General features: G+C 42.2%; 1 protein-coding gene across 1 annotated transcript; it reads left to right on the top strand.

Moving 5' to 3' along the window:
* Positions 1 to 22,940: 22,940 nt before the first annotated feature.
* LOC120032557 (zinc finger protein 2 homolog) lies at positions 22,941 to 23,630 on the top strand (the record flags this gene model as incomplete). Its single annotated transcript, XM_038978699.1, has 2 exons — positions 22,941 to 23,293; positions 23,381 to 23,630. Coding segments are annotated over 2 exons (603 nt in total), but the record flags the coding sequence as incomplete, so codon positions are not given.
* Positions 23,631 to 24,807: the final 1,177 nt, after the last annotated feature.

Raw genomic sequence — 24,807 nt, 5'->3', positions numbered from 1 at the left:
ACTGCTCCTACATGGTGTAACAATACATCATGTAGATGTACATAATGAACAGACTAGGTCTATACTGCTCCTACATGGTGTAACAATACATCATGTAGATGTACATAATGAACAGACTAGGTCCATACTGCTCCTAAATGGTGTAACAATGCATCATGTAGATGTATATAATGAACAGACTAGGTCTATACTGCCCCTACATGGTGTAACACTACATCATGTAGATGTATAAAATGAACAGACTAGGTCTATACTGCTCCTAAATGGTGTAACAATGCATCATGTAGATGTATATAATGAACAGACTAGGTCTATACTGCCCCTACATGGTGTAACAATACATCATGTAGATGTATATAATGAACAGACTAGGTCTATACTGCTCCTACATGGTGTAACAATACATCATGTAGATGTATATAATGAACAGACTAGGTCTATACTGCTACTACATGGTGTAACAATAGATCATGTAGATGTATATAATGAACAGACTAGGTCTATACTGCTCCTACATGGTGTAACAATACATCATGTAGATGTATATAATGAACAGACTAGGTCTATACTGCTACTACATGGTGTAACAATACATCATCTAGATGTATATAATGAACAGACTAGGTCTATACTGCTCCTACATGGTGTAACAATACATCATGTAGATGTATACTACCGTTTAAAAGTTTGGGGTCACTTAGAAATGTCCTTGTTTTTGAAAGAAAAACACATTTTTTGTAAACAGTGTGCAGGCCTTCTTGTTCTTTAACAAAGCTTTTGTAAACAGTGTTTTTGAATGCAGCAATTCAACCATGAAGGCCTGATTCACGCAGTCTCTGAACAGTTGATGTTGAGATGTGTCTGTTACTTGAACTCTGTGAAGCATTTATTTGGGCTGAAATCTGAGGTGCAGTTAACTCTAATGCATGTATCTTCTGTAGCAAATCAAATCAAATTTTATTTGTCACATACACATGGTTAGCAGATGTTAATGCGAGTGTAGTGAAATGCTTGTGCTTCTAGTTCCGACAATGCAGTAATAACCAACGAGTAATCTAACCTAACAATTCCACAACTACTACCTTATACACACAACTGTAAAGGGATAAAGAATATGTACATAAAGATATATGAATGAGTGATGGTACAGAACGGCATAGGCAAGATGCAGTAGATGGTATAGAGTACAGTATATACATATGAGATGAGTAATGTAGGGTATGTAAACATTATATTAAGTGGCATTGTTTAAAGTGGCTAGTGATACATTTTTACATACATTTCTATCAATTCCCATTATTAAAGTGGCTGGAGTTGAGTCAGTATGTTGGCAGCGGCCACTAAATGTTAGTGGTGGCTGTTTAACAGTCTGATGGCCTTGAGATAGAAGCTGTTTTTCAGTCTCTCGGTCCCTGCTTTGATGCACCTGTACTGACCTCGCCTTCTGGATGATAGCGGGGTGAACAGGCAGTGGCTCGGGTGGTTGTTGTCCTTGATGATCTTTATGGCCTTCCTGTGACATCGGGTGGTGTAGGTGTCCTGGAGGGCAGGTAGTTTGCCCCCGGTGATGCGTTGTGCAGACCTCACTACCCTCTGGAGAGCCTTACGGTTGTGGGCGGAGCAGTTGCCGTACCAGGCGGTGATACAGCCCGACAGGATGCTCTCGATTGTGCATCTGTAGAAGTTTGTGAGTGCTTTTGGTGACAAGCCGAATTTCTTCAGCCTCCTGAGGTTGAAGAGGCGCTGCTGCGCCTTCTTCACAACGCTGTCTGTGTGGGTGGACCAATTCAGTTTGTCCGTGATGTGTACACCGAGGAACTTAAAACTTACTACCCTCTCCACTACTGTCCCGTCGATGTGGATAGGGGGATGCTCCCTCTGCTGTTTCCTGAAGTCCACAATCATCTCCTTTGTTTTGTTGACGTTGAGTGTGAGGTTATTTTCCTGACACCACACTCCGAGGGCCCTCACCTCCTCCCTGTAGGCCGTCTCGTCGTTGTTGGTAATCAAGCCTACCACTGTAGTGTCGTCCGCAAACTTGATGATTGAGTTGGAGGCATGCATGGCCACCCAGTCGTGGGTGAACAGGGAGTACAGGAGAGGGCTCAGAACGCACCCTTGTGGGGCCCCAGTGTTGAGGATCAGCGGGGTGGAGATGTTGTTACCTACCCTCACCACCTGGGGGCGGCCCGTCAGGAAGTCCAGTACCCAGTTGCACAGGGCGGGGTCGAGACCCAGGGTCTCGAGCTAGATGACGAGTTTGGATGGTACTATGGTGTTAAATGCTGAGCTGTAGTCGATGAACAGCATTCTCACATAGGTATTCCTCTTGTCCAGATGGGTTAGGGCAGTGTGCAGTGTGGTTGCAATTGCGTCGTCTGTGGACCTATTGGGTCGGTAAGCAAATTGGAGTGGGTCTAGGGTGTCAGGTAGGGTGGAGGTGATATGGTCCTTGACTAGTCTCTCAAAGCACTTCATGATGACGGAAGTGAGTGCTACGGGGCGGTAGTCGTTTAGCTCAGTTACCTTAGCTTTCTTGGGAACAGGAACAATGGTGGCCCTCTTGAAGGCCCCGTGTGGCTCCGTGTGGCTCAGTTGGTAGAGCATGGCGCTTGCAACGCCAGGGTTGTGGGTTCGATTCCCACGGGGGGCCAGTACAAAAAAAAGTATGAATGTATGTACTTGTAAGTCGCTCTGGATAAGAGCGTCTGCTAAATGACTTAAATGTAAAATATTGAAGCATGTGGGAACAGCAGACTGGGATAAGGATTGATTGAATATGTCCGTAAACACACCAGCCAGCTGGTCTGCGCATGCTCTGAGGACGCGGCTGGGAATGCCGTCTGGGCCTGCAGCCTTGCGAGGGTTAACACGTTTAAATGTTTTACTCACCTCGGCTGCAGTGAAGGAGAGCCCGCAGGTTTTTGTAGCGGGCCGTGTCAGTGGCACTGTATTGTCCTCAAAGCGAGCAAAAAAGTTATTTAGTCTGTCTGGGAGCAAGACATCCTGGTCCGCGACGGGCCTGGTTTTCTTTTTGTAATCCGTGATTGACTGTAGACCCTGCCACATACCTCTTGTGTCTGAGCTGTTGAATTGCGACTCTACTTTGTCTCTATACTGGCACTTAGCTTGTTTGATTGCCTTGCGGAGGGAATAGCTACACTGTTTGTATTCGGTAATGTTTCCGGTCACCTTGTCCTGGTTCAAAGCAGTGGTTCGTGCTTTCAGTTTCACGCGAATGCTGCCATCAATCCACGGTTTCTGGTTTGGGAATGTTTTATTCGTTGCTTTGAGTATTACGTCGCCGATGCACTTTCTAATGAACTCGCTCACCGAATCAGCGTATTCGTCAATGTTGTTGTTGAACGCAATGCGGAACATATCCCAATCCACGTGATCGAAGCAGTCTTGAAGCGTGGAATCAGATTGGTCGGACCAGCGTTGAACAGACCTGAGCGCTGGAGCTTCTTGTTTTAGTTTCTGTTTGTAGGCTGGCAGCAACAAAATGGAGTCGTGGTCAGCTTTTCCGAAAGGAGGGCGAGTGAGGGCCTTATATGCGTCGCGGAAGTTAGAATAACAATGATCCAGGGTTTTACCAGCCCTGGTAGCACAATCGATATGCTGATAGAATTTAGGGAGTTTTGTTTTCAGATTAGCCTTGTTAAAATCCCCAGTTACGATGAATGCAGCCTCAGGGTGTGTGGTTTCCAGTTTACATAGTGTAACGATGTTCCTCCTCCTCTTCATCCGAAAAGGAGGAGTAGTGATTCGACCAAAATGCAGCGTGGTGATATGACATAATGATTTATTTGACAAGACGAACACTGACACGAAATACACTTGATAATTTACAAAATAACAAACGCAGTCAACAGACCTGAACAAACGAACTTACATGACACGAAGAACGCACGAACAGGAAAATAGACTACACAAAAACCGAACGAACAAACATACCGAAACAGTCCCGTGTGGCGCAACATACACAGACACGGAAGACAATCACCCACAAACTAACAGTGTAAAACAGCTTACCTATATATGATTCTCAATCAGAGGAAATGAATAACACCTGTCCCTGATTGAGAACCATATAAGGCTAATTAACCCACATAGAACAAACAACACAGACTGCCCATCCCAACTCACGCCCTGACCAACTAAACACATACAAAACAAGAGAAAACAGGTCAGGAACGTGACACATAGAGTCAGATTAAAGTTCGTTCAGGGCCATCGATGTGTCTGCTTGGGGGGGAATATATACGGCTGTGATTATAATCGAAGAGACTTCCCTTGGTAGATAATGCGGTCGACATTTGATTGTGAGGAATTCTAAGTCAGGTGAACAGACTTGAGTTCCTGTATGTTGTTATGATCACACCACGTCTCGTTGATCATAAGGCATACCCCCCGCCCCTCTTCTTACCAGAAAGATGTTTGTTTCTGTCGGTGCGATGCGTGAAGAAACCAGCTGGCTGCACCGACTCCGTTAGCGTCTCTCGAGTGAGCCATGTTTCCGTGAAGCAAAGAACGTTACAGTCTCTGATGTCTCTCTGGAATGCTACCCTTGCTCGGATTTCATCAACCTTGTTGTCAAGAGACTGGACATTGGCGAGTAGTATGCTAGGGAGTGGAGCGCGATGTGCCCGTCTCCGAAGCCTGACCAGAAGACAGCTTCGTTTGCCCCTTTTACGGCGTCGTTGTTTAGGGTCGCCGGCTGGAATCAGATCCATTGTACTGGGTGGAAGGCAAAACACAGGATCCGCTTCGGGAGAGTCGTATTCCTGGTCGTAATGATAGTGAGTTGACGTTGCTCTTATATTCAGTAGTTCCTCCCGACTGTATGTAATGAAACCTAACATTACCTGGGGTACCAATGTAAGAAATAACACGTAAAAAAACAAAATACTGCATAGTTTCCTAGGAACGCGAAGCGAGGCGGCCATCTCTGTCGGCGCCGGAAGTAGAGGTAGCAGAAGTAACTCTGGGTCTTCCTTTCCTGTGGCAATCCTCATGAGAGCCACCCATACCTTGTCACAGCACAACTGATTGGCTCAAACGTATTAAGAAGGAAAGAAATTCCACAAATGAACATTTCACTAGGCACACCTGTTAATTGAAAATAATTCCAGGTGACTACCTCATGAAGCCGGTTGAGAAAATGCCAAGAGTGTGCAAAGCTGTCATCAAGGCAAAGGGTGACTGCTTTGAAATATCTCAAATATAAAATATATTTTGATTTGTTTAACCCTTTTTTTGGTTACTACATGATTCCATATGTGTTATTTCATAGTTTTGATGTCTTCACTATTATTTTACAATGACGAAAATAGTCAAAATAAAACCCTTGAATGAGTAGGCGTGTCCAAACTTTTGACTGATACTGTATGTAAATATAATATTTCAGTTGTTGTTTTTGTTACATTTGCAAACATTTCTAAAAACCTGTTTTTGCTTTGTCATTATGGGGTATTGTGTGTAGATTGATTAGGGAAAAATCTATTTAATCCATTTTAGAATAACGTAACAAAATGTGTAAAAAGTGAAGGGGTCTGAATACTTTCCAAATGCACTGTATATATAGGGGCAGTACTTAGTGACATCACTTCATGAAACAGGAGGCACAAATATATAATATAGGATCACAATATCAACATTCAATGTATCAAAATATATGACCCAGCTGGAAGTGGAAATGCCAGCCCAGCCACAATCCTAGAGGTTCAATGATGATCAACCTCCTCCTTCACATCTGACTCCTGATGATCAACCTCCTCCTTCACATCTGACTCCTGATGATCAACCTCCTCCTTCACATCTGACTCCTGATGATGAACCTCCTCCTTCACATCTGACTCCTGATGATCAACCTCCTCCTTCACATCTGACTCCTGATGATCAACCTCCTCCTTCACATCTGACTCCTGATGATCAACCTCCTCCTTCACATCTGACTCCTGATGATCAACCTCCTCCTTCACATCTGACCAGTGATAAATCCAGAGCGTCTTCTTTTTTGGGGAATCCCGATGGACGACGTCATCCAATAGGCCGTCGTCACCACCACCGCCCACAAGTTAATTGTCATTTAGGTCATTAATGGGAAGAGCATTAGCAATATGTCATGTCTGGTAACTTGTCTCGTTCAATGGATTTACAATGACAGGTGCACAGGGAGAAACGCCATTATTTAAAACTCAGTTGATCTTAAACTGTGAAACACTTTTGGAAGTCTTTATAAAGTCAGTTGCCTGTGATGTTGGGACAAATGATAGTCCCTTATTATACAAGAGACAAAATTCACAAATTCTACAGCACAACGGCAGAGTCATGTCTTCAGTGTAAAACTAACAATAACTCAATAATCCTTCTGGGAATGTTATGACGTCATAAAGTTATGGGCGGAGTTAGAAATTTCGCTGTCAGAAGTACAGTTATACAATGTAAAATTACTTTTAATCTGTCTGTCTGTATATTTCAAGACATGGCATTTGAGGGTGCAGTGAGACATCCGATGGTTGGATGATACTTTTCTCATCAATCATCTTAAATATTATACTTAATTAAAACCTGGAAATCAACCAATCCTCTGTTGTTAATTCAATGGAAAGGTAAAATGCTTTATTATCTAAAAGTTGAAAGTGAGTGTGCAACGGAGAGAAATAAAATGGTGCTGATGCGGGCGCTGGAGATGGAGATGTGTTCTAGTGGGTCTGGGCAGGTGTGATGTAGTTAATGGAGATGGAGGTGTGTTCTAGTGGGTCTGGGCAGGTGTGATGTAGTTAATGGAGATGGAGGTGTGTTCTAGTGGGTCTGGGCAGGTGTGATGTAGTTGATGTTTGTATGATGTTGTCGTTTGTATGTTTTGTATTGTTTTTAAAAAGATAAAATTAAATATTTTTCCCAATGCAAAGTTACACCTCACTGTTCTATATTTGGAGTTATTACATTAAACCAATCAGAATTCAGAAGAATGCCAAAGTCAGGTGTGGAGTAATATGGAGGACCAGCCTATTCCCTATGATGTAAACTACAACAGAAATAACTTCAAATGTAGAACTTCAAATAAAACCAATCGTTTGCACTCATGACTTGAGTGATTAAAGTAAACCAACGTTTTGGAAATACATAACGCCATCTAACCAAATATCAAAGAATGTTATAAGCCAGCCAGCTAACATTAGCTATTTAGCCAACTAGCTATTAGCCTAACCAGCGTAGCCAACCAGCTAATGTTAGCTATTTAGCCAACTAGCTATTAGCCTAACCAGCGTAGCCAACCAGCTAACGTTAGCTATTTAGCCAACTAGCTATTAGCCTAACCAGCGTAGCCAACCAGCACCGAGACCATTTAGAACCAAACTAACAAAACCTAAACGTGTTTGCAGATCAAAAGATCAGAGACAAACAGAATGATGGGAGAACATGAATCTTCAGAAGTCATTGATCAATGCTGATAAAGTGACACACTGCTTAAATAATAATGAGTAGTTATTTATGATGTAAGGTGATTTGTCGAGCAGTCAGTTGGCAGTCGCCTGCAATGTCGAACAAGCCCAATACCAAACCAATCAGGTGGTTGTTCGACGAAACGAAGCTTCAGAAGTCATTGATGACGTGCTGCTGATAAAGTGATACAGGCATCAGCACACTGCTTTGAAGTTTACTGCTTTCAGGCATGCCTCGTACCTCCGGTATCAAACATAACATCCCCCTCGAAAAGTTGACAAAACAAAAAGGAGCAAGCAGGTTGATTTCCTCTGACATTTTGAGCCCACGGCAAGAAGGCACCAGAGCCTACCGTGCTAACGGGTTCCCACTAGATAACACAACCACACAGTTCATATGAGGTGAAGCTTGAGCTAGATATCAACCTATGAGCTAGTGTGACCTTCCTGGTCTCTCAAGTCAGTGAGTCAACACAGGAAGGAGCAATGGATGGAAAGTTCATTTATTTCCAAAGCTGCAATGATGGGACACACACAGTATGGATGAATGATCATTAGTGACGGGATATAAATAGCACTCCCACAGCAATTCTACATAAATATGCCCTATAATATACTAACAAAAAAACTATTGAAATGTCTATCAAAGTCATTGTGATCGTATTGTGGATTTAACAATTCCTAATAATTCCTAATTTACTATAATAAATAAATACATTGTTTCCATGTGTCTCATATTCACAACATCAGAATAAACTGTCATCCATTATTAGTATCAAAATATATCAAATTAACCTGAAAAAGTACTCAATGTCCCCCTCTGGCGGTGAAGAAGTATAATACACCTAAACTAACAAACACGGGATAATAAACTGGCTGGTGTTCATGCGTTTATAAAACATATACTTTATACATATTTCATAAATTACATGCATTGATGAGACACACAGTGTGGATGAATGATCAGCAGTCGACAGGGTAAAAATAGCACTCCTAAAGAAGATGCATTTTCCAGTTAGATACCAACTTGAAAGAGGGAACTTTAGCATAAAACCCACATGGAAAACTGAGATTCGGCAAATAACATATAAAGAGGCTTATTTGACGCCAAACCAACAACAGTAGTTACTAAAACATAAATTGCTAATGTATGATGTAAAATGTGGATTTTATGATGTAATGTCAACTTTATAAATTTCTATCCCGGGACTATTCGATTTTCAACTCACCCACAGCAATTCTCCATAAATCTACTGTGGATTACCCAGAATCCCGAAATAAATGAATACATATGTGATAACACAAAAACATAACTGGTTGTGCTTATAGGGAACCAGATCGTGACTACAACTAAGTTACTACTAAGTCTTTAACCACACTGTGTTGTTACACTGGTGAGTAAAAACTCATGCTTCCTACCCTTTAACTTTTTGTCTGAACATTATAATATATATTTTACGTCACACTAGCGTCATCGTCTTAAAGTCGCACATCTCCATCGCAGTCAGAGGTTCAGACTGAGCGTTACCCACTCCAGTCAGCAGATGGCGGTGTGCGATTTTAAGGCAATGCTGTTAGTGTGACGTATAATCTAGTGGACGGAACGCTTCTTTCAGCAGCAGCAACAGTTAGTCAGCCACCTCGGTAGCTTGCTAGCCAAAATAGCCGAACCAATAAAGCTCTTTAGACGCTTTAGTGTATATTAGCCACTGTGTTTTGAACCTACTTCTGTCGTCTAGTTAGTTATCAGATTTAATTAAATTTGTACCCTGTTGTTATTAGTCAGCTAGCGGGCTGGTTAAGTTAGCATTAGCCTAGCTAACATCTCCGGCCATGAGTTCACTAAGCTACTCTCCTCCTGCTGAAGAAGAGGCGATCTGCTGGACGGAGAAAGAAGCTCTCGTCAAAGAGGAGGAGGAAGAGAAGGATGTTACAATACAAAAACAAGTAGAGGGTGAGACTGTTACAGGGAAAGAAGAAGAGAAAGACGTTACAGTGAAAGAAGAGGCGTTCAGAGTGAAAGAGGAGGATGATGCAGTTTTTGAAGTGAAAGAGGGGGAGATTACGGTCACATCGGAAGAGGAAGAAGAGGAGGAAACTGGATATCTGGGCCCGATTTCCCAAACGCAATTTAAGGCATCCAGTGGTTCTAAAGATAAACTTAGCCATAAGATGGTTTTGAGAAACCGGGCCGTGATTACCACTGGTAAGTACTGTCTTAAATACAGAGGTACAAACTCTGCAGTTGTTGAACTGATGTTTGGTGTTAAAGGGGAAATCTGCAATTGCTACATCCATATTTTGACTTTTAAATTATTTATTTATAGCCATTGATTCTTGAAGAATATAACACATGCCTCATGATCTTAGTTCAACTGTTGTACCCCATCAGATCCCAAAATAAGCATTTTTTACTCCAATGTTTAGAAACAATGTAAATCAACAGCCTCAACATGGTTAAAACTATAATGTTGATATCATGGATGGTCAGTCCTTGCATCCATAGATCTGTCTATGAATTTGAGAGTAGTTACATTTCTCCAGGCCCATCATCATCTTATTACCAAAACAGTTGTGGAATGACTGCTTTGTTATTGTTTCAACTGCAGATTGGTTGATTGATGTGTGGCTTTTTTAAAGGGACAACCTAGTATTCAAACAGCAACAAAATGGCTGCCAATAGACTTGGTTTGGTAAACAGCTGAGGGATGGGGCTGGAGAAATGTAACCACTCTCAAATTCATAGAGAAAGCAATTGTAGCAACCGTAACCCAACATCTAGCGACCTCGTCAATAAGTTCAGACATGTTGGCATAACAGTTATAAGGTGTTGGCTTGACAGTCACTGGACCCAGGTTTGAGTTCAGCTCAGGGCTTCCCCACGAATTCACTACACTATGAATACAAGGAATGGCCATGGTGATGTCATAATGATAGTTTAACCAGGTTTCTAGGCTATATAGTATATTCTAGAATTCATCCATGATGTCATAATGATAGTTTAACCAGGTTTCTAGGATATATAGTATATTCTAGAATTCATCCATGATGTCATAATGATAGTTTAACCAGGTTTCTAGGCTCTATAGTATATTCTAGAATTCATCCATGATGTCATAATGATAGTTTAACCAGGTTTCTAGGATATATAGTATATTCTAGAATTCATCCATGATGTCATAATGATAGTTTAACCAGGTTTCTAGGCTATATAGTATATTCTAGAATTCATCCATGATGTCATAATGATAGTTTAACCAGGTTTCTAGGCTATATAGTATATTTTAGAATTCATCCATGGTGTCATAATGATAGTTTAACAAGGTTTCTAGGCTATATAGTATATTCTAGAATTGCCAGTGAAGATTTCCTGTGGAGGCAAATTATTAGAGCTGTTGATAAGTCATTGTATAATATTCAGCCAATTATTTTTCATGCCCTTACATTAAAGGCAAGACATACCTAGATTCAATTACATTCATGAATTGGTTTGAAACCTTTGTTTTAAACCCTTCTCAAAGTTGGTGCCTTGACGGATTTGTGAAAAATGGTTTATCATGAAACACTATTTTTTATTTATTTAAATGTAACCTTTATTTGACTAGGCAAGTCAGTTAAGAACAAATTCTTATTTACAATGACTGCCTACCCCGGACGACGCTGGGCCAATTGTGCGCCGCCCTATGGGACTCCCAATCACGGTCGGTTGTGATACTGCCTGGATTTGATCCAGTGTGTCTGTAGTGGCGCCTCAAGCACTGAGATGCAGTGTCCGCTGTGCCACTCGGGAGCCCCAAAATCATGTTCTAGTGCTGTCCCCAACTTAAATACATCTTGGTCAACCAAGACTCATCTGTTCTTTCTACCAAACGCCCCATGTGTTTTTATAAAATGAAATATACGTACTGAACTTGTCTGATGCTTTAAGCATTCTGTTTGATCAAATAATTAAGACACACAAATGACTCGAAGTCATAACTAGAGGGAGCCGGTCGTCAACATAACCTGACCAGAGGGAGCCGGTCGTCAGCATAACCTGACCAGAGGGAGCCGGTCGTCAGCATAACCTGACCAGAGGGAGCCGGTCGTCAGCATAACCTGACCAGAGGGAGCCGGTCGTCAGCATAACCTGACCAGAGGGAGCCGGTCGTCAGCATAACCTGACCAGAGGGAGCCGGTCGTCAGCATAACCTGACCAGAGGGGGCCGGTCGTCAACATAACCTGACCAGAGGGGGCCGGTCGTCAACATAACCTGACCAGAGGGAGCCGGTCGTCAACATAACCTGACCAGAGGGAGCCGGTCGTCAGCATAACCTGACCAGAGGGGGCCGGTCGTCAACATAACCTGACCAGAGGGAGCCGGTCGTCAACATAACCTGACCAGAGGGAGCCGGTCGCCCCCCCCCCCTCCGCTGCTGGACTTCGTAAATTCTGCCGTTCTGCTCCTGAAGTTTTCAGTAATAGACTAATAGTCTACAGATAGATAGACTAATAGACTAATAATAGACTACACCATCAGTCTGCAACCTTTTCCAGTTGGAGTGCCAATTTATCTGACCATTTCTGCGAATCTGTGTGCCAGTTATGATTTTCATAAGCACATTTTTGTGGAACAGTTTCATTTAATTTATAATAGTATCTCAAAATTATTGTCTGTGATTAATCTACATTCTATCTAAATCTAAATGAAAATTATAGAAATCTAAAAGTAACTTTTTTTGCAATTGCCAACTATGTAAAAAAATAGCCTACATAAAGCCAACAAATAAAAACATTGCATTCTGCAGGTAGAAAATATCCTGATAAAAATAAATATCCTAGAAATCACATTGTCTGCAAATGGCCTGTCTACAACAAACTTGAAACATTGTATCAACTATCAACTGGGTCAGGAAACTCGGATAGCAAGCTTGCAACATTGTATAAAATATTCTAGGCCCACAGTTTCCTGCTCCAGTGAGTTCTGGACAGACACAGCTGTAGGCTATTTGTGCAAAGGATAAGAAGTAATCAGGTATTTTATGACATTTCCACTGGATCAGAGCATTACATTTTTCCCTTTTTATGCTGAGTGGTTATCAAAAGGGCGAGAGCTGGAAATATTTTACAAAAATACTTTGAGGAACTATTGTCATTCGCAATTGATTTTGATTAGACTTTGTTTACTTGCTGTTTGGAGGTGAAGAAAAAATTACTTTGAGAAGCTCCACAACTCATTAGTGGTTCAGCGTTAAGACAATGAGAAATACTATCAGACATCCCCAAATGGGCACATTTATAGGCCTAAATTTGTGTGCAGGCCAGATAGATTAATCCTACTTCTATATGGGTAATCAGGTGTGCGTCCTTACTCAACATTGACAGGAGTGTTACAAACAAAAGACAATGAATAAATTGACAAAACTGACGCATCTTGTATGGTCAGGTCTGGATGGTCTGCAGGGGGCCGTTCCATTTCGTATCCGTTTGGTTCGGCTGGGGAATGATTTTATTTCCCCATAGTATGTTGTTCCGAAGTTGACTGACGGAAAGGGAGTGTAACTTTGATTATAATTGGGGCCTCCCGGGTGGCGCAGTGGTCTAGGGCACTGCATCGCAGTGCTAACTGCGCAACCAGAGTCTCTGGGTTCGCGCCCAGGCTCTGTCGCAGCCGGCCGCGACCGGGAGGTCCGTGGGGCGACGCACAATTGGCATAGCGTCGTCCGGGGTAGGGAGGGTTTGGCCGGTAGGGATATCCTTGTCTCATCGCGCTCCAGCGACTCCTGTGGCGGGCCGGGCGCAGTGCGCGCCAACCAAGGGGGCCAGGTACACGGTGTTTCCTCCGACACATTGGTGCGGCTGGCTTCCGGGTTGGAGGCGCGCTGTGTTAAGAAGCAGTACGGCTGGTTGGGTTGTGCTTCGGAGGACGCATGGCTTTCGACCTTCGTCTCTCCCGAGCCCGTACGGGAGTTGTAGCGATGAGACAAGGTAGTAATTACTAGCGATTGGATACCACGAAAATTGGGGAGAAAATGGGATAAAAATTTTAAAAAAATTAAAAAATAAAAAATAAAAAACTTTGATTATAATTACACTTCCCTGAAGAAGGGAAACGAGGTACAACACCTGTTTGTTCCCGCCCTTTCCTGGGTTGGTGAAGAGCGGCATTACATTTTAAGGAATAAATCCAAGCCTCACTCTCATCACCTGTGGACGGTGGTGCTTCCAGCGAGGCGTGGATTTAATAGTATGTTGTACCTCGTTTCCCTCCTTCAGGGAACAGTAGTTATAGTCATAACGTTACGCTTGCCAGATGATGAACTTCAACTTAAATAAGTGATCTTGCTGTCGGACAGTTTTTTTGTATTCTGAAATGCACTCGAACTATGTATCATTTAGTGGCTCCTTATTTTACGCTGGGAAAACAGTTTTCGAGTTTGCTAAATTCAATGTTTTTTTACAGAGTCATCTTGTAATCCAAGATGGCGTAGCATTAAGACGTGTTTGTTGTAAATGGTATGTATTTTTCGTCTTTTTTTGTATATATTGCAATATATTTAAATCTTTTTCCATTTTTAAATTAAATATACCTTCTGGCAACCCGCCTCACCCATTATGATACGGATCTGCAATTTTATTTTTTTAGACCTTATAGTTAGAACCTCCATCAGCAGCTAGCCATCAGAAGCTAACCAGCTAATTAGCTACTAGCTATTTAGTCATTGTTAGCCACTGCTAGCGGCCTTTACCTTTTTAGCTCAGACACCAGACGCTTTTAGCCTAGATAACACCTGCCAGTCTGCACAGCGCGATATCAACCCTGAGCATATCGGACTGTTTTTCTCCACTACATCACCGTATTCTTGCCGTAAGCTCTGGACCATTACACCGGATAATCACAGCTAGCTAGCTGCCACCGAGTGCCCAGCCCCGAAGCTAGCCTTGAGTCAGGCCTATCTCCCGGCCTGCTCAGTGGACCCTATGATCACTCGGCTACACAGCTGATGCCTCCCAGACTCTTCACTAAGACGACTAGAAGCCTCTACATCACCGGATTCCTGCCGTAAATTCTGGACCTTTGCACCGGATTGGCTACAGTGGCTAACACCCTTGTCCCGAAGCTAGCACCAGTTAGCCTCGAGCCAGGTGGATCTCCCGACTAGCAAACAAAATTACTCCAGCTACAATACCTCTTTTGCCAATTGGCCTAGACCCTTTGTCGACACGGAGCACCGCCGATCCATCACGACTGGTCTGCCGACGCAATTCCGTCCAATGTGCCCTCAACCGGCCTTTGCCAGACGTCGGTGACGCCCTTGTCCCGAAGCTAGCACCAGTTAGCCTCGAGCCAGGCGCATCTCCCGGCTAGCGTAGTAATGACTACCTAACGGTAGGTTTTTTGTTTCTGTCGGCTCCAGCCTCGAACTCAGGCCCTGTGTGTAGTTAACTGACCCTCTCTGCCCATTCATCGCCATTTTACCTGCTGTTGTTGTCTTAGCTGATTAACTCTTGTCTTACCCGTTGTTGTCTTAGCTAGCTCTCCCAATCAACACCTGTGATTGCTTTATGCCTCGTTTTATGTCTCTCTAATGTCAATATGCCTTGTATACTGTTGTTTGGGGTAGTTATCATTGTTTTGTTTTACTGCGTAGCCCCTAGTCCCACTCAACATGCCTCAGGGAACTCTTTTGTCCCAGCTCCCACACATGCGGTGACCTCACCTAGCATAGCTGGTGCCTCCAGAGATGCAACCTCTTATTGTCACTCAATGCCTAGGTTTACCTCTACTGTACCCACACTCTACCATACCCCTGTCTGTACATTATGCCTTGAATCTATCCTACCACGCCCAGAAATCTGCTCCTTTTATTCTCTGTTCCCAACGCACTAGACGACCAGTACTGATAGCCTTTAGCCGTACCCTCATCCTACTCCTCTGTTCCTCGGGTGATGTAGAGGTTAAGCCAGGCCCTGTGTGTCCCCAGGCGCTCTCATTTGTTGACCTCTGTAACCATAAAAGCCTTCGTTTCATGCATGTTAACATCAGAAGCCTCCTCCCTAAGTTTGTTTTACTCACTGCTTTAGCACACTCCGCCAACCTTGATGACCTTGCCGTGTCTGAATCCTGGCTTTGGAAGGCCACCAAAAATTCTGAAATTTCCATCCCCATCTACAACATTTTCCTTCAAGATAGAACTGCCAAAGGGGGAGGAGTTGCAATCGACTGCAGAGATGGCTTTCAAAGTGCAGAGTTCTGTCATACTTTCCAGGTCTAAGCCCAAACAGTTCGAGCTTCTAATTTTAAAAATGAATCTCTCCAGAAATAAGTCTTGCACTGTTGCCGCCTGTTACAGACTCCCAGCTGCTCCCATCTGTGCCCTGGACACCATATGTGAATTGATTGCCCCCCCATCTATCTTCAGAGTTCAATTTATTAGGTGACCTAAACTGGGATATGCTTAACCTCTCTAGGGGGTGTGGGACGCTACCTTCCCACATGGCCAACATCCAGTGAAATTGCAGAGCGCCAAATTCAAAAACAGAAATACTCATTATAAAAATTCATGAAGCATACAAGTGTTATCCATCGGTTTAAAGATTAACTTCTTGTTAATCCAACCACGGTGTCAGATTTCAAAAAGGCTTTACGGCGAAAGCACACCATGCGATTATCTGAGAACAGCACCCCATCAAACAAATCATTACAAACAGTTTCCAGCCAAGTAGAGGAGTTACACAAGCCAGAAATAGCAAGAAAATTAATCACTTACCTTTGATGATATTCATATCGTTGCACTCACAAGACTTCCATTTACTCAATAAATGTTAGTTTTGTTCGATAAAGTCTCTCTTTATATCCAAAAACCTCCGTTTTGTTCACGCGTTTTGTTCAGTAATCCACAGGCTCAACAGCAATCACAACAGCCAGACGAAAAAATACGAAAAGTATCAGTGAAGTTCGTAGAAACATGTCAAACGATGTTTATAATCAATCCTCAGGTTGTTTTTAGCCTAAATAATAGATAACATTTCAACCGGACAATAACGTCGTCAATATAAAAGGTAAACAAGAAAGGCGCTCTCTCGGTCTCGCACATGAAAAATCTCTGGGACACTGAATGGTCCACTCATTCAGTGGTCTTACACTCTCATTTTTCAGAATACAAGCCTGAAACCATTTCTAAATACTGACATAGTGGATGCTAGTGGATGCCATAGGAAGTGCAATTTGAGTCCTAAGTCAATGGAATCTGTATAGGCAGTCAATGGAAAACTACAAAGATATAAAAATCCCACTTCCTGGATGGATTTTTCTCAGGTTTTCGCCTGTCATATCGGTTCTGTTATACTCACATACATTATTTTAACAGTTTTAGAAACTTGAGTGTTTTCTATCCAAATCTACCAAGTTTACTTTGGGCACGCTTTTCATCCGGAGGTGAAAATAGTGCCCCCTACTCTAGTGAGGTTAACACCCCGGCCATCCTACAATCCAAGCTAGATGACCTCAATCTCACACAAATTATCAAGGAACTCACCAGGTACAATCCTAAATCTGTAAACATGGGCACACTCATAGATATTATCCTGACCAACTTGCCCTCAAATACACCTCTGCTGTTTTCAATCAGGATCTCAGCGATCACTGCCTCATTGCCTGCATCCGTTATGGGTCCGCGGTCAAACGACCACCCCTCATCATTGTCAAACGCTCCCTAAAACACTTCTGCGAGCAGGCCTTTCTAATCGACCTGGCCCGGGTATCCTGGAAAGATATTGACCTCATCCCGTCAGTAGGGGATGCCTGGTTGTTCTTTAATTGTAATTTCCTCACCACCTTAAATAAGCATGCCCCTTTCAAAAAATGTAGAACTAAGAACAGATATAGCCCTTGGTTCACTCCAGACCTGACTGCCCTCGACCAGCACAAAAACATTGAATAGTCTCCGCGATATGCAACTTTTCAGAGAAGTCAGGAACCGATACACACAGTCAGTTAGGAAAGCAAAGGCTAGCTTTTTCAAACACAAATTTGCATCCCGTAGCTCTAACTCCAAAAAGTTTTGGGACACTGTAAAGTCCATGGAGAATAAGAGCACCTCATCCCAGCTGCTCACTGCACTGAGGCTAGGAAATACTGTCACCACCGATAACTCCACGATAATTGAGAATTTCAATAAGCATTTCTCTACGGCTGGCCATGCTTTCCTCCTGGCTACCCCAACCCCGGCCAACAGCTCCCCACCCACCGCAGCTACTTCCCCAAGCCTCCCCAGCTTCTCCTTCACCCAAATCCAGATAGCTGATGTTCTGAAAGAGTTGCAAAACCTGGACCCGTACAAATCAGCTGGGCTAGACAATCTGGACCCTCTCTTTCTAAAATTATCCGCCGCCTTTGTGGCAACCCCTATTACTAGTCTGTTCAACCTCTCTTTCGTATCGTCCGAGATTCCTAAAGATTGGAACGCTTCCGCGGTCATCCCCCTCTTTAAAGGGGGTGACACTCTAGACCCAAACTATTACAGACCTATATCCATCCTGCCCTGCGGTTCTAAAGTCTTCAAAAGTCAAGTTAACTTTTACTTGGTCACAATCCCGGATCCGGGAGCACCCTCATCAGTAAAAAAGCTGACTAGCATAGCCTAGCATAGCGCCACAAGTAAATACTAGCATCTAAATATCATGAAATCACAAGTCCAAGACACCAGATGAAAGATACACATCTTGTGAATCCAGCCATCATTTCTGATTTTTAAAATGTTTTACAGGGAAGACACAATATGTATTTCTATTAGCTAACCACGATAGCAAGACACAACTTTTTTTTCTCCGCCATTTTTTTTACTGCATAGTTAGCTATCACAAATTCGACCAAATAAAGATATAAATAGTCACTAACCAAGAAACAACTTCATCAGATGACAGTCTGATAACATATTTATTGTATAGCATATGTTTTGTTCGAAAAATTTGCATATTTCAGGTATAAATCATAGTTTTACATTGCAGCCACCATCACAACTCTCACCAAAGCAACTAGAATAACTACAGAGAGCAACGTGAATTACCTAAATACTCATCATAAAACATTTATGAAAAATACACAGTGTACAGCAAAGGAAAGACAAAGATCTTGTGAATCCAGCCAATATTTCAGATTTTTGAATTTTTTTACAGCGAAAACACAATATAGCATTATATTAGCTTACTACAATAGCCAACCACACAACAGCATTGATTGAAGCCAACAGTAGCGATAACGAATAAACCAGCAAAAGATATAAAATTATTCACTAACCTTCTCAAACTTCTTCAGATGACAGTCCTATAACATCAAATTACACAATACATATATGGTTTGTTCGAAAATGTGCATATTCAGCGGCACAAATCGTGGTTATACAATATGAATAGTAGCCAAAATGCAAACAAAATGTCGGGAGAAATCTTGGGAGAGGCACCTAATCTAATCAATAACTAATCATAAACTTGACTAAAAAATACAGGTTGGACAGCAAATGAAAGATACATTAGTTCTTAATGCAACCTCTGTGTTAGATTTTTTAAATTAACGTTACTACGACATACAGCGTACGTTAAAGCGAGACTGCACCGAAATTAATGGCGGAATAATAGTTTAACATTTTTCAACAGAACAACGAATTAACATCATAAATAGTTCTTACTATTTGATGAGCTTCCATCAGAATCTTGTGCAAGTTGTCCTTTGTCCAGAAAAATCGTTGCTCGGTTGTAGATTGTCGTCTTCAACTGGAATTAGCAGCAAACATTAGCCATGTGGCGAAGACGTGTCCAACTCACCATAACGCAGCACAAATAAAATACCGAAAATCGCAATATACTGATATAAACTGATATAACTCGGTTTAAAATAACTACATTATGATGTTTTTAACACCTATATCGAATAAAATCAGAGTCGGATATATCTAATGCCTAATAACGAGAGCTTTTCAGAATGCAATCCTGAGGTCTGTCTTGCGTCATGACGAACGTTGAAAAGACTGCACACCCGGTTCCAAGAGCTTTAGTACGGCCTCAGATCTACCTAGACACCCCATTCCAATTCTCACTGCTTACTGACATCTAGGGGAAGGCGTATGCAGTGCATGTCGACCCATAGATTACATGCAAATTAATAAACTGACCCTGGAACAGAGTGCCCGATTTCAGATTTCTCACTTCCTGACAGGAAGTTTGCTGCAAAATGAGTTCTGTTTTACTCACAGATATAATTCAAACGGTTTTAGAAACTAGAGAGTGTTTTCTATCCAATAGTAATAATAATATGCATATTGTATGAGCAAGAATTGAGTACGAGGCAGTTTAATTTGGGAACGAATTTTTACAAAGTGAAAACACCGCCCCCTATTGAGAAAAGGTTAACAGATCACTGACCATTTTGAATCCCACCGTACCTTCTCCGCTGTGCAATCCGGTTTCCGAGCTGGTCACGGGTGCACCTCAGCCACGCTCAAGGTACTAAACGATATAACAGCCATCGATAAAAGACAATACTGTGCAGCCGTCTTCATCAACCTGGCCAAGGCTTTCGACTTTGTCAATCACCGTATTCTTATCGGTAGACTCAACAGCCTTCGTTTCTCAAATGACTGACTCGTCTGGTTCACCAACTACTTCTCAGATAGAGTTCAGTGTGTAAAATCGGAGGGCCTGTTGTCCGGACCTCTGTCAGTCTCTATGGAGGTACCACAGGGTTCAATTCTCGGACCGACTCTTTTCTCTGTATATACCAACGATGTTGCTCTTGCTGCGGGTGATTCCTTGATCCACCTCTATGCAGATGACACCATTCTGTATACATCTGGCCCTTCTTTGGACACTGTTAACAAACCTCCAAACGCGCTTCAATGCCATTCAACACTCCATCCGTGGCCTCCAACTGCTCTTAAACGCTAGCAAAACTAAATGTATGCTCTTCAACCGATCGCTGCCCGCACCCCCCCGTCCAGCATCACTACTCTGGAAGGTTCTAACTTAGAATATGTGGACAACTATAAATACCTAGGTGTCTGGCTAGACTGTAAACTCTCTTTCCAGACTAATATTAAGCATTTCCAATCCAAGGCTTCCTATTTCGCATCAAGGCTACCTTCACTCACGCTGCCAAACATACCCTTGTAAAACTGACTATCCTACCGATCCTTGACTTTGGCGATGTCATTTTCACAATAGCCTCCAACACTCTACTCAGACTGCATCCAGTTTGCTACCACAGTGCCATCCGTTTTGTTACCTAAGCCCCATATACCACCCACCACTAGGACCTGTGTGCTCTCGTCAGCTGGCCCTCGCTACGTGTTCGTCGCCAAACCAACTGGCTCCAGGTCATCTATAAGTCTTTGCTAGGCCGCCTTCACTCAGCTCACTGGCCACCATAGCAACACCGACCCATAGCACGTGCTCCAGGAGGTATATCTCACTGGTCATCCCCAAAGCCAACACCTAATTTGGCCGCCTTTCCTTCCAGTTCTCTGCTGCCAATGACTGGAACGAATTGCATAAATCGCTGCAGTTGGAGACTTATATCTCCCTCACTAACTTTAAGCATCAGCTATCTGAGCAGCTTACCGATCGCTGCAGCTGTACACAGCCCATCTGTAAATAGACCATCCAACTACCTACCTCATCCCCATGTTTTTATTTACTTTTTTTGCTCTTTTGCACACCAGTATTTCTACTTGCACATCCTCAGCTGCACATCTATCACTCCAGTGTTAATTTGCTAAATTGTAATTACTTCGCTACTATGGCCTATTTATTGCCTTAGCTTTGTACTCCATTTGCACACACTGTATATAGATTCTTCTATTGTGTTATTGACTGTACTTTTGTTTATCCCACGTGTAACTCTGTGTTGTTTTTGTCGCACTGCTTTGCTTTATCTTGGCCAGGTTGCAGTTGACCTTGTTCTCAACTGGCCTACCTGGTTAAATAAAGGTGAAATATATATATATTTTTTAAATCTTAGCTTTATTGACAACACTCAAATGGATACTGTCATTAACGTGGTTCTTTCAATAATTACACATAATTCTTAATACTGTAGCTGTTTAGTTAGTCACATGTTCAACTATCATCAGAAGATCCAGGAAATCATTTTGTGAATGACAGTCAAATGACAAACATCACGACATGCAACAACAACCAAAGTGCTTCTTCATTCATTACTCTGGTAAAGACAGTTATGCCGTGCTCCACGTTGGATACAACATCCCTAACAAATTGATGTTTATAATGTTATTGTCTGCTTGATTTATAGTTGGGTCTCGTTAGTCTGTTTGGACACAGAGATACTTAGCTCATAATGTGTAGAGAACTGTTCCTTGATGGATAGGCTATTGTACAACACACACAGCTATTTTCCTATATTTGTTGTTAGGTGAAGTTTATGGGCCAATTTGGCAAACAGTGTACAAACCCTCATTGTCAGGCTGATGAAAAAGCCAAAGAGCATTTTACTGGTTGAAGTGTTTTTTTAAGTACAAAGCGGTTGATTTGCGATGATGACACAACTATTATATTAAGCAGGACATTCAAACGATCCTTACAATTATAATCCAAAGGAGTGTGAAATGTACTCATTAGCAACCTGGAAATGGAGGTTACTCCCCTGAGTTTCCCCCATTCACATTCAGAATACTTTGTGAAAAACTAAAATCTTTGCTCACCATTTTTGCTCCAGGCAGATATACTACATACAATTTTAGCAAACACAGAAAGGGGCCTATATTGGAGACCAAAAGTCGTCTGGCACACTGCTTAGAGTTTCAACAACATGAATAACTTATTTATAGTCTACAATCTTAGATGTTACTACTAATGTGAAAACAAGACAAAATATGACTATTCTTGCTCATTTTAAGACAAATGTCAAATCATTACAGACGTCAATTGTTGTACAACATCATGGCTACGCTGTTGGCATCACCTTTTACAGTGGATTTCTGCTGTTGTGGGCCTTAAACCATCTGTATGACTTTGTCATTCACACAGGAGAGAGACGTGACTGTCGTGGATCCTCTGGGGAGCCTCAACAACCTCATGATGCTAAAAAGGCAGAGAAGAGTCTCTACAGATCAGAACGCCTCAATAAACACCTGCAGAGATCCACAGGGAAGAGATCTCACTGCTGCTCTGACTGTGGGAAGAGATTCACCTCATCAGGCATTAAAATTCATCAGAGAACACACTCAGGAGAGAAACCTTATAGCTGTGATCAATGTGGGAAGAGTTTTGGTAAATCTAGCACTCTGACTCTACACCAGAAAACACACACAGGAGAGAAATCTTATAGCTGTGTTCAATGTGGGACGAGTTTTGGTCGATCTTGCCATTTGACTCAACATCTGAGAATACACACAGGAGAGAAACCTTATAGCTGTGGTCAATGTGGGAAGAGTTTTGCTGCATATAGCACTCTGACTCTACACCAGAGAACACACACAGGAGAGAAACCTTATAGCTGTGGTCAATGTGGGAAGAGATTTGCTGTATCTAGCACTCTGACTCTACACCAGCGAATACACACAGGAGAGAAACCTTTTAGCTGTGATCAATGTGGGAAGAGTTGTACCTCATCTGGCTCTTTGACTCTACACCAGAGAACACACACAGGAGAGAAACCTTATAGCTGTGGTCATTGTGGGAAGAGTTTTTCTGCATCTACAGCACTGACTATACACCAGAGAACACACACAGGAGAGAAACCTTACAGCTGTGATCAATGTGGGAAGAGATGTATTACATCTGGCTCTCTGACTCGACACCAGATAACACACACAGGAGAGAAATCTTACAGCTGTGATCAATGTGGGAAGTGTTTTACTACATCTTGCCATCTGACTAGACACCAGAGAACACACACAGGAGAGAAATCTTACAGCTGTGATCAATGTGGGAAGAGATTTACTAGATCTGGCTCTCTGACTCTACACCAGAGAACCCACACAGGAGAGAAACCTTACAGCTGTGATCAATGTGGGAAGTGTTTTACTATATCTAGCCATCTGACTCGACACCAGAGAACACACACAGGAGAGAAATCTTATAGCTGTGGGCAATGTGGGAAGAGTTTTGCTGCATCTAGCTATCTGACTCAACACCAGAGAACACACACAGGAGAGAAACCGTATAGCTGTGGTCAATGTGGGAAGAGTTTTGCTGCATCTAGCTATCTGACTCAACACCAGCGAATACACACAAGAGAGAAACCTTATATCTGTGGTCATTGTGGGAAGAGTTTTGCTGCATCTAGAGCACTGACTCTACACCAGATAACACACACAGGAGCGAAATCTTACAGCTGCGATCAATGTGGGAAGTGTTTTACTACATCTAGCCACCTGACTCGACACCAGAGAACACACACAGGAGAGAAACCTCATAGCTGTGATCTGTGTGACAAGAGATACTCTGATAAAAGATCTCTGATCAAACATCAGAAAATACATGGAGTTATTTCATGATATCAATTAATTAATGTCACAATGTAGAATGTTTTAACATTGTAGTATGAGTATTTTAATGATGTCACAATGTAGAAACCTAAAGTTTTGTCCCCTGTTCTATTGATTTCAGCATGATATGGATATTAGCCTCAGGGGGAAAATCCAGGCTCTGAATTAAGAGAGTACTATTTATGTGATTTAACAAAAAGTGACTAACACAAAAAGAGCTGTGTTACACTTACCATGTTGGTGACCCACTTGAATCAAAATGCAACACTTCAAAATGTAGCTAACTGTTTTCTACAAGTTGTCCTCAAACCAGGGATGTACACATTATTCCCAGATTCCGTGTGGTTTTTGAGTTGTTAGTTTTAACAGGACGTGCAACCTCATCTCCCTCTCGGCACAATTGATTTCAACATGATATCGATGAGTGATGACAAATAAGTGTTATTTTTCTTTGTTTAGCGACCCCTAAATTTAAATGCAACACTCAAATGTAGCTGACTGTCTTCTGCAGGTTGTCTAACCAGTGAGGTTTAATATATCTCCCATTTCCATGTGTTTTGTGTTACTTTCAAGAGCTGGTTCAACCAGATTTCCTCCCAAATCGATATGCGTTGCCATGGATCTTAATTTATTTTGACTACACATTTTTCCGTATTGTAGATGAGTTTTGTTTGCACTCGTTCCAAGGGGACGAGAGTTTTAGAAGCTAGTGAGTTTTAGGATTCTATAGAAAGAAAAAAGGAGAAAAAAATATTTCAAAATACTTGTTTTTTCTTGTTTTTAAATGTTGACAGCCAGTAGACACCATGTTTATATTGTAGAAGGTGAAGCATTGTAGTTGATTATAATGTGAAATGGAAGTTGTTTTCTGTTG

This window comes from Salvelinus namaycush, chromosome 39 (genome assembly GCF_016432855.1).
Source record: "Salvelinus namaycush isolate Seneca chromosome 39, SaNama_1.0, whole genome shotgun sequence".
NCBI lineage: Eukaryota > Metazoa > Chordata > Actinopteri > Salmoniformes > Salmonidae > Salvelinus > Salvelinus namaycush.
This window is presented reverse-complemented; position numbering and strand designations above follow the sequence as displayed.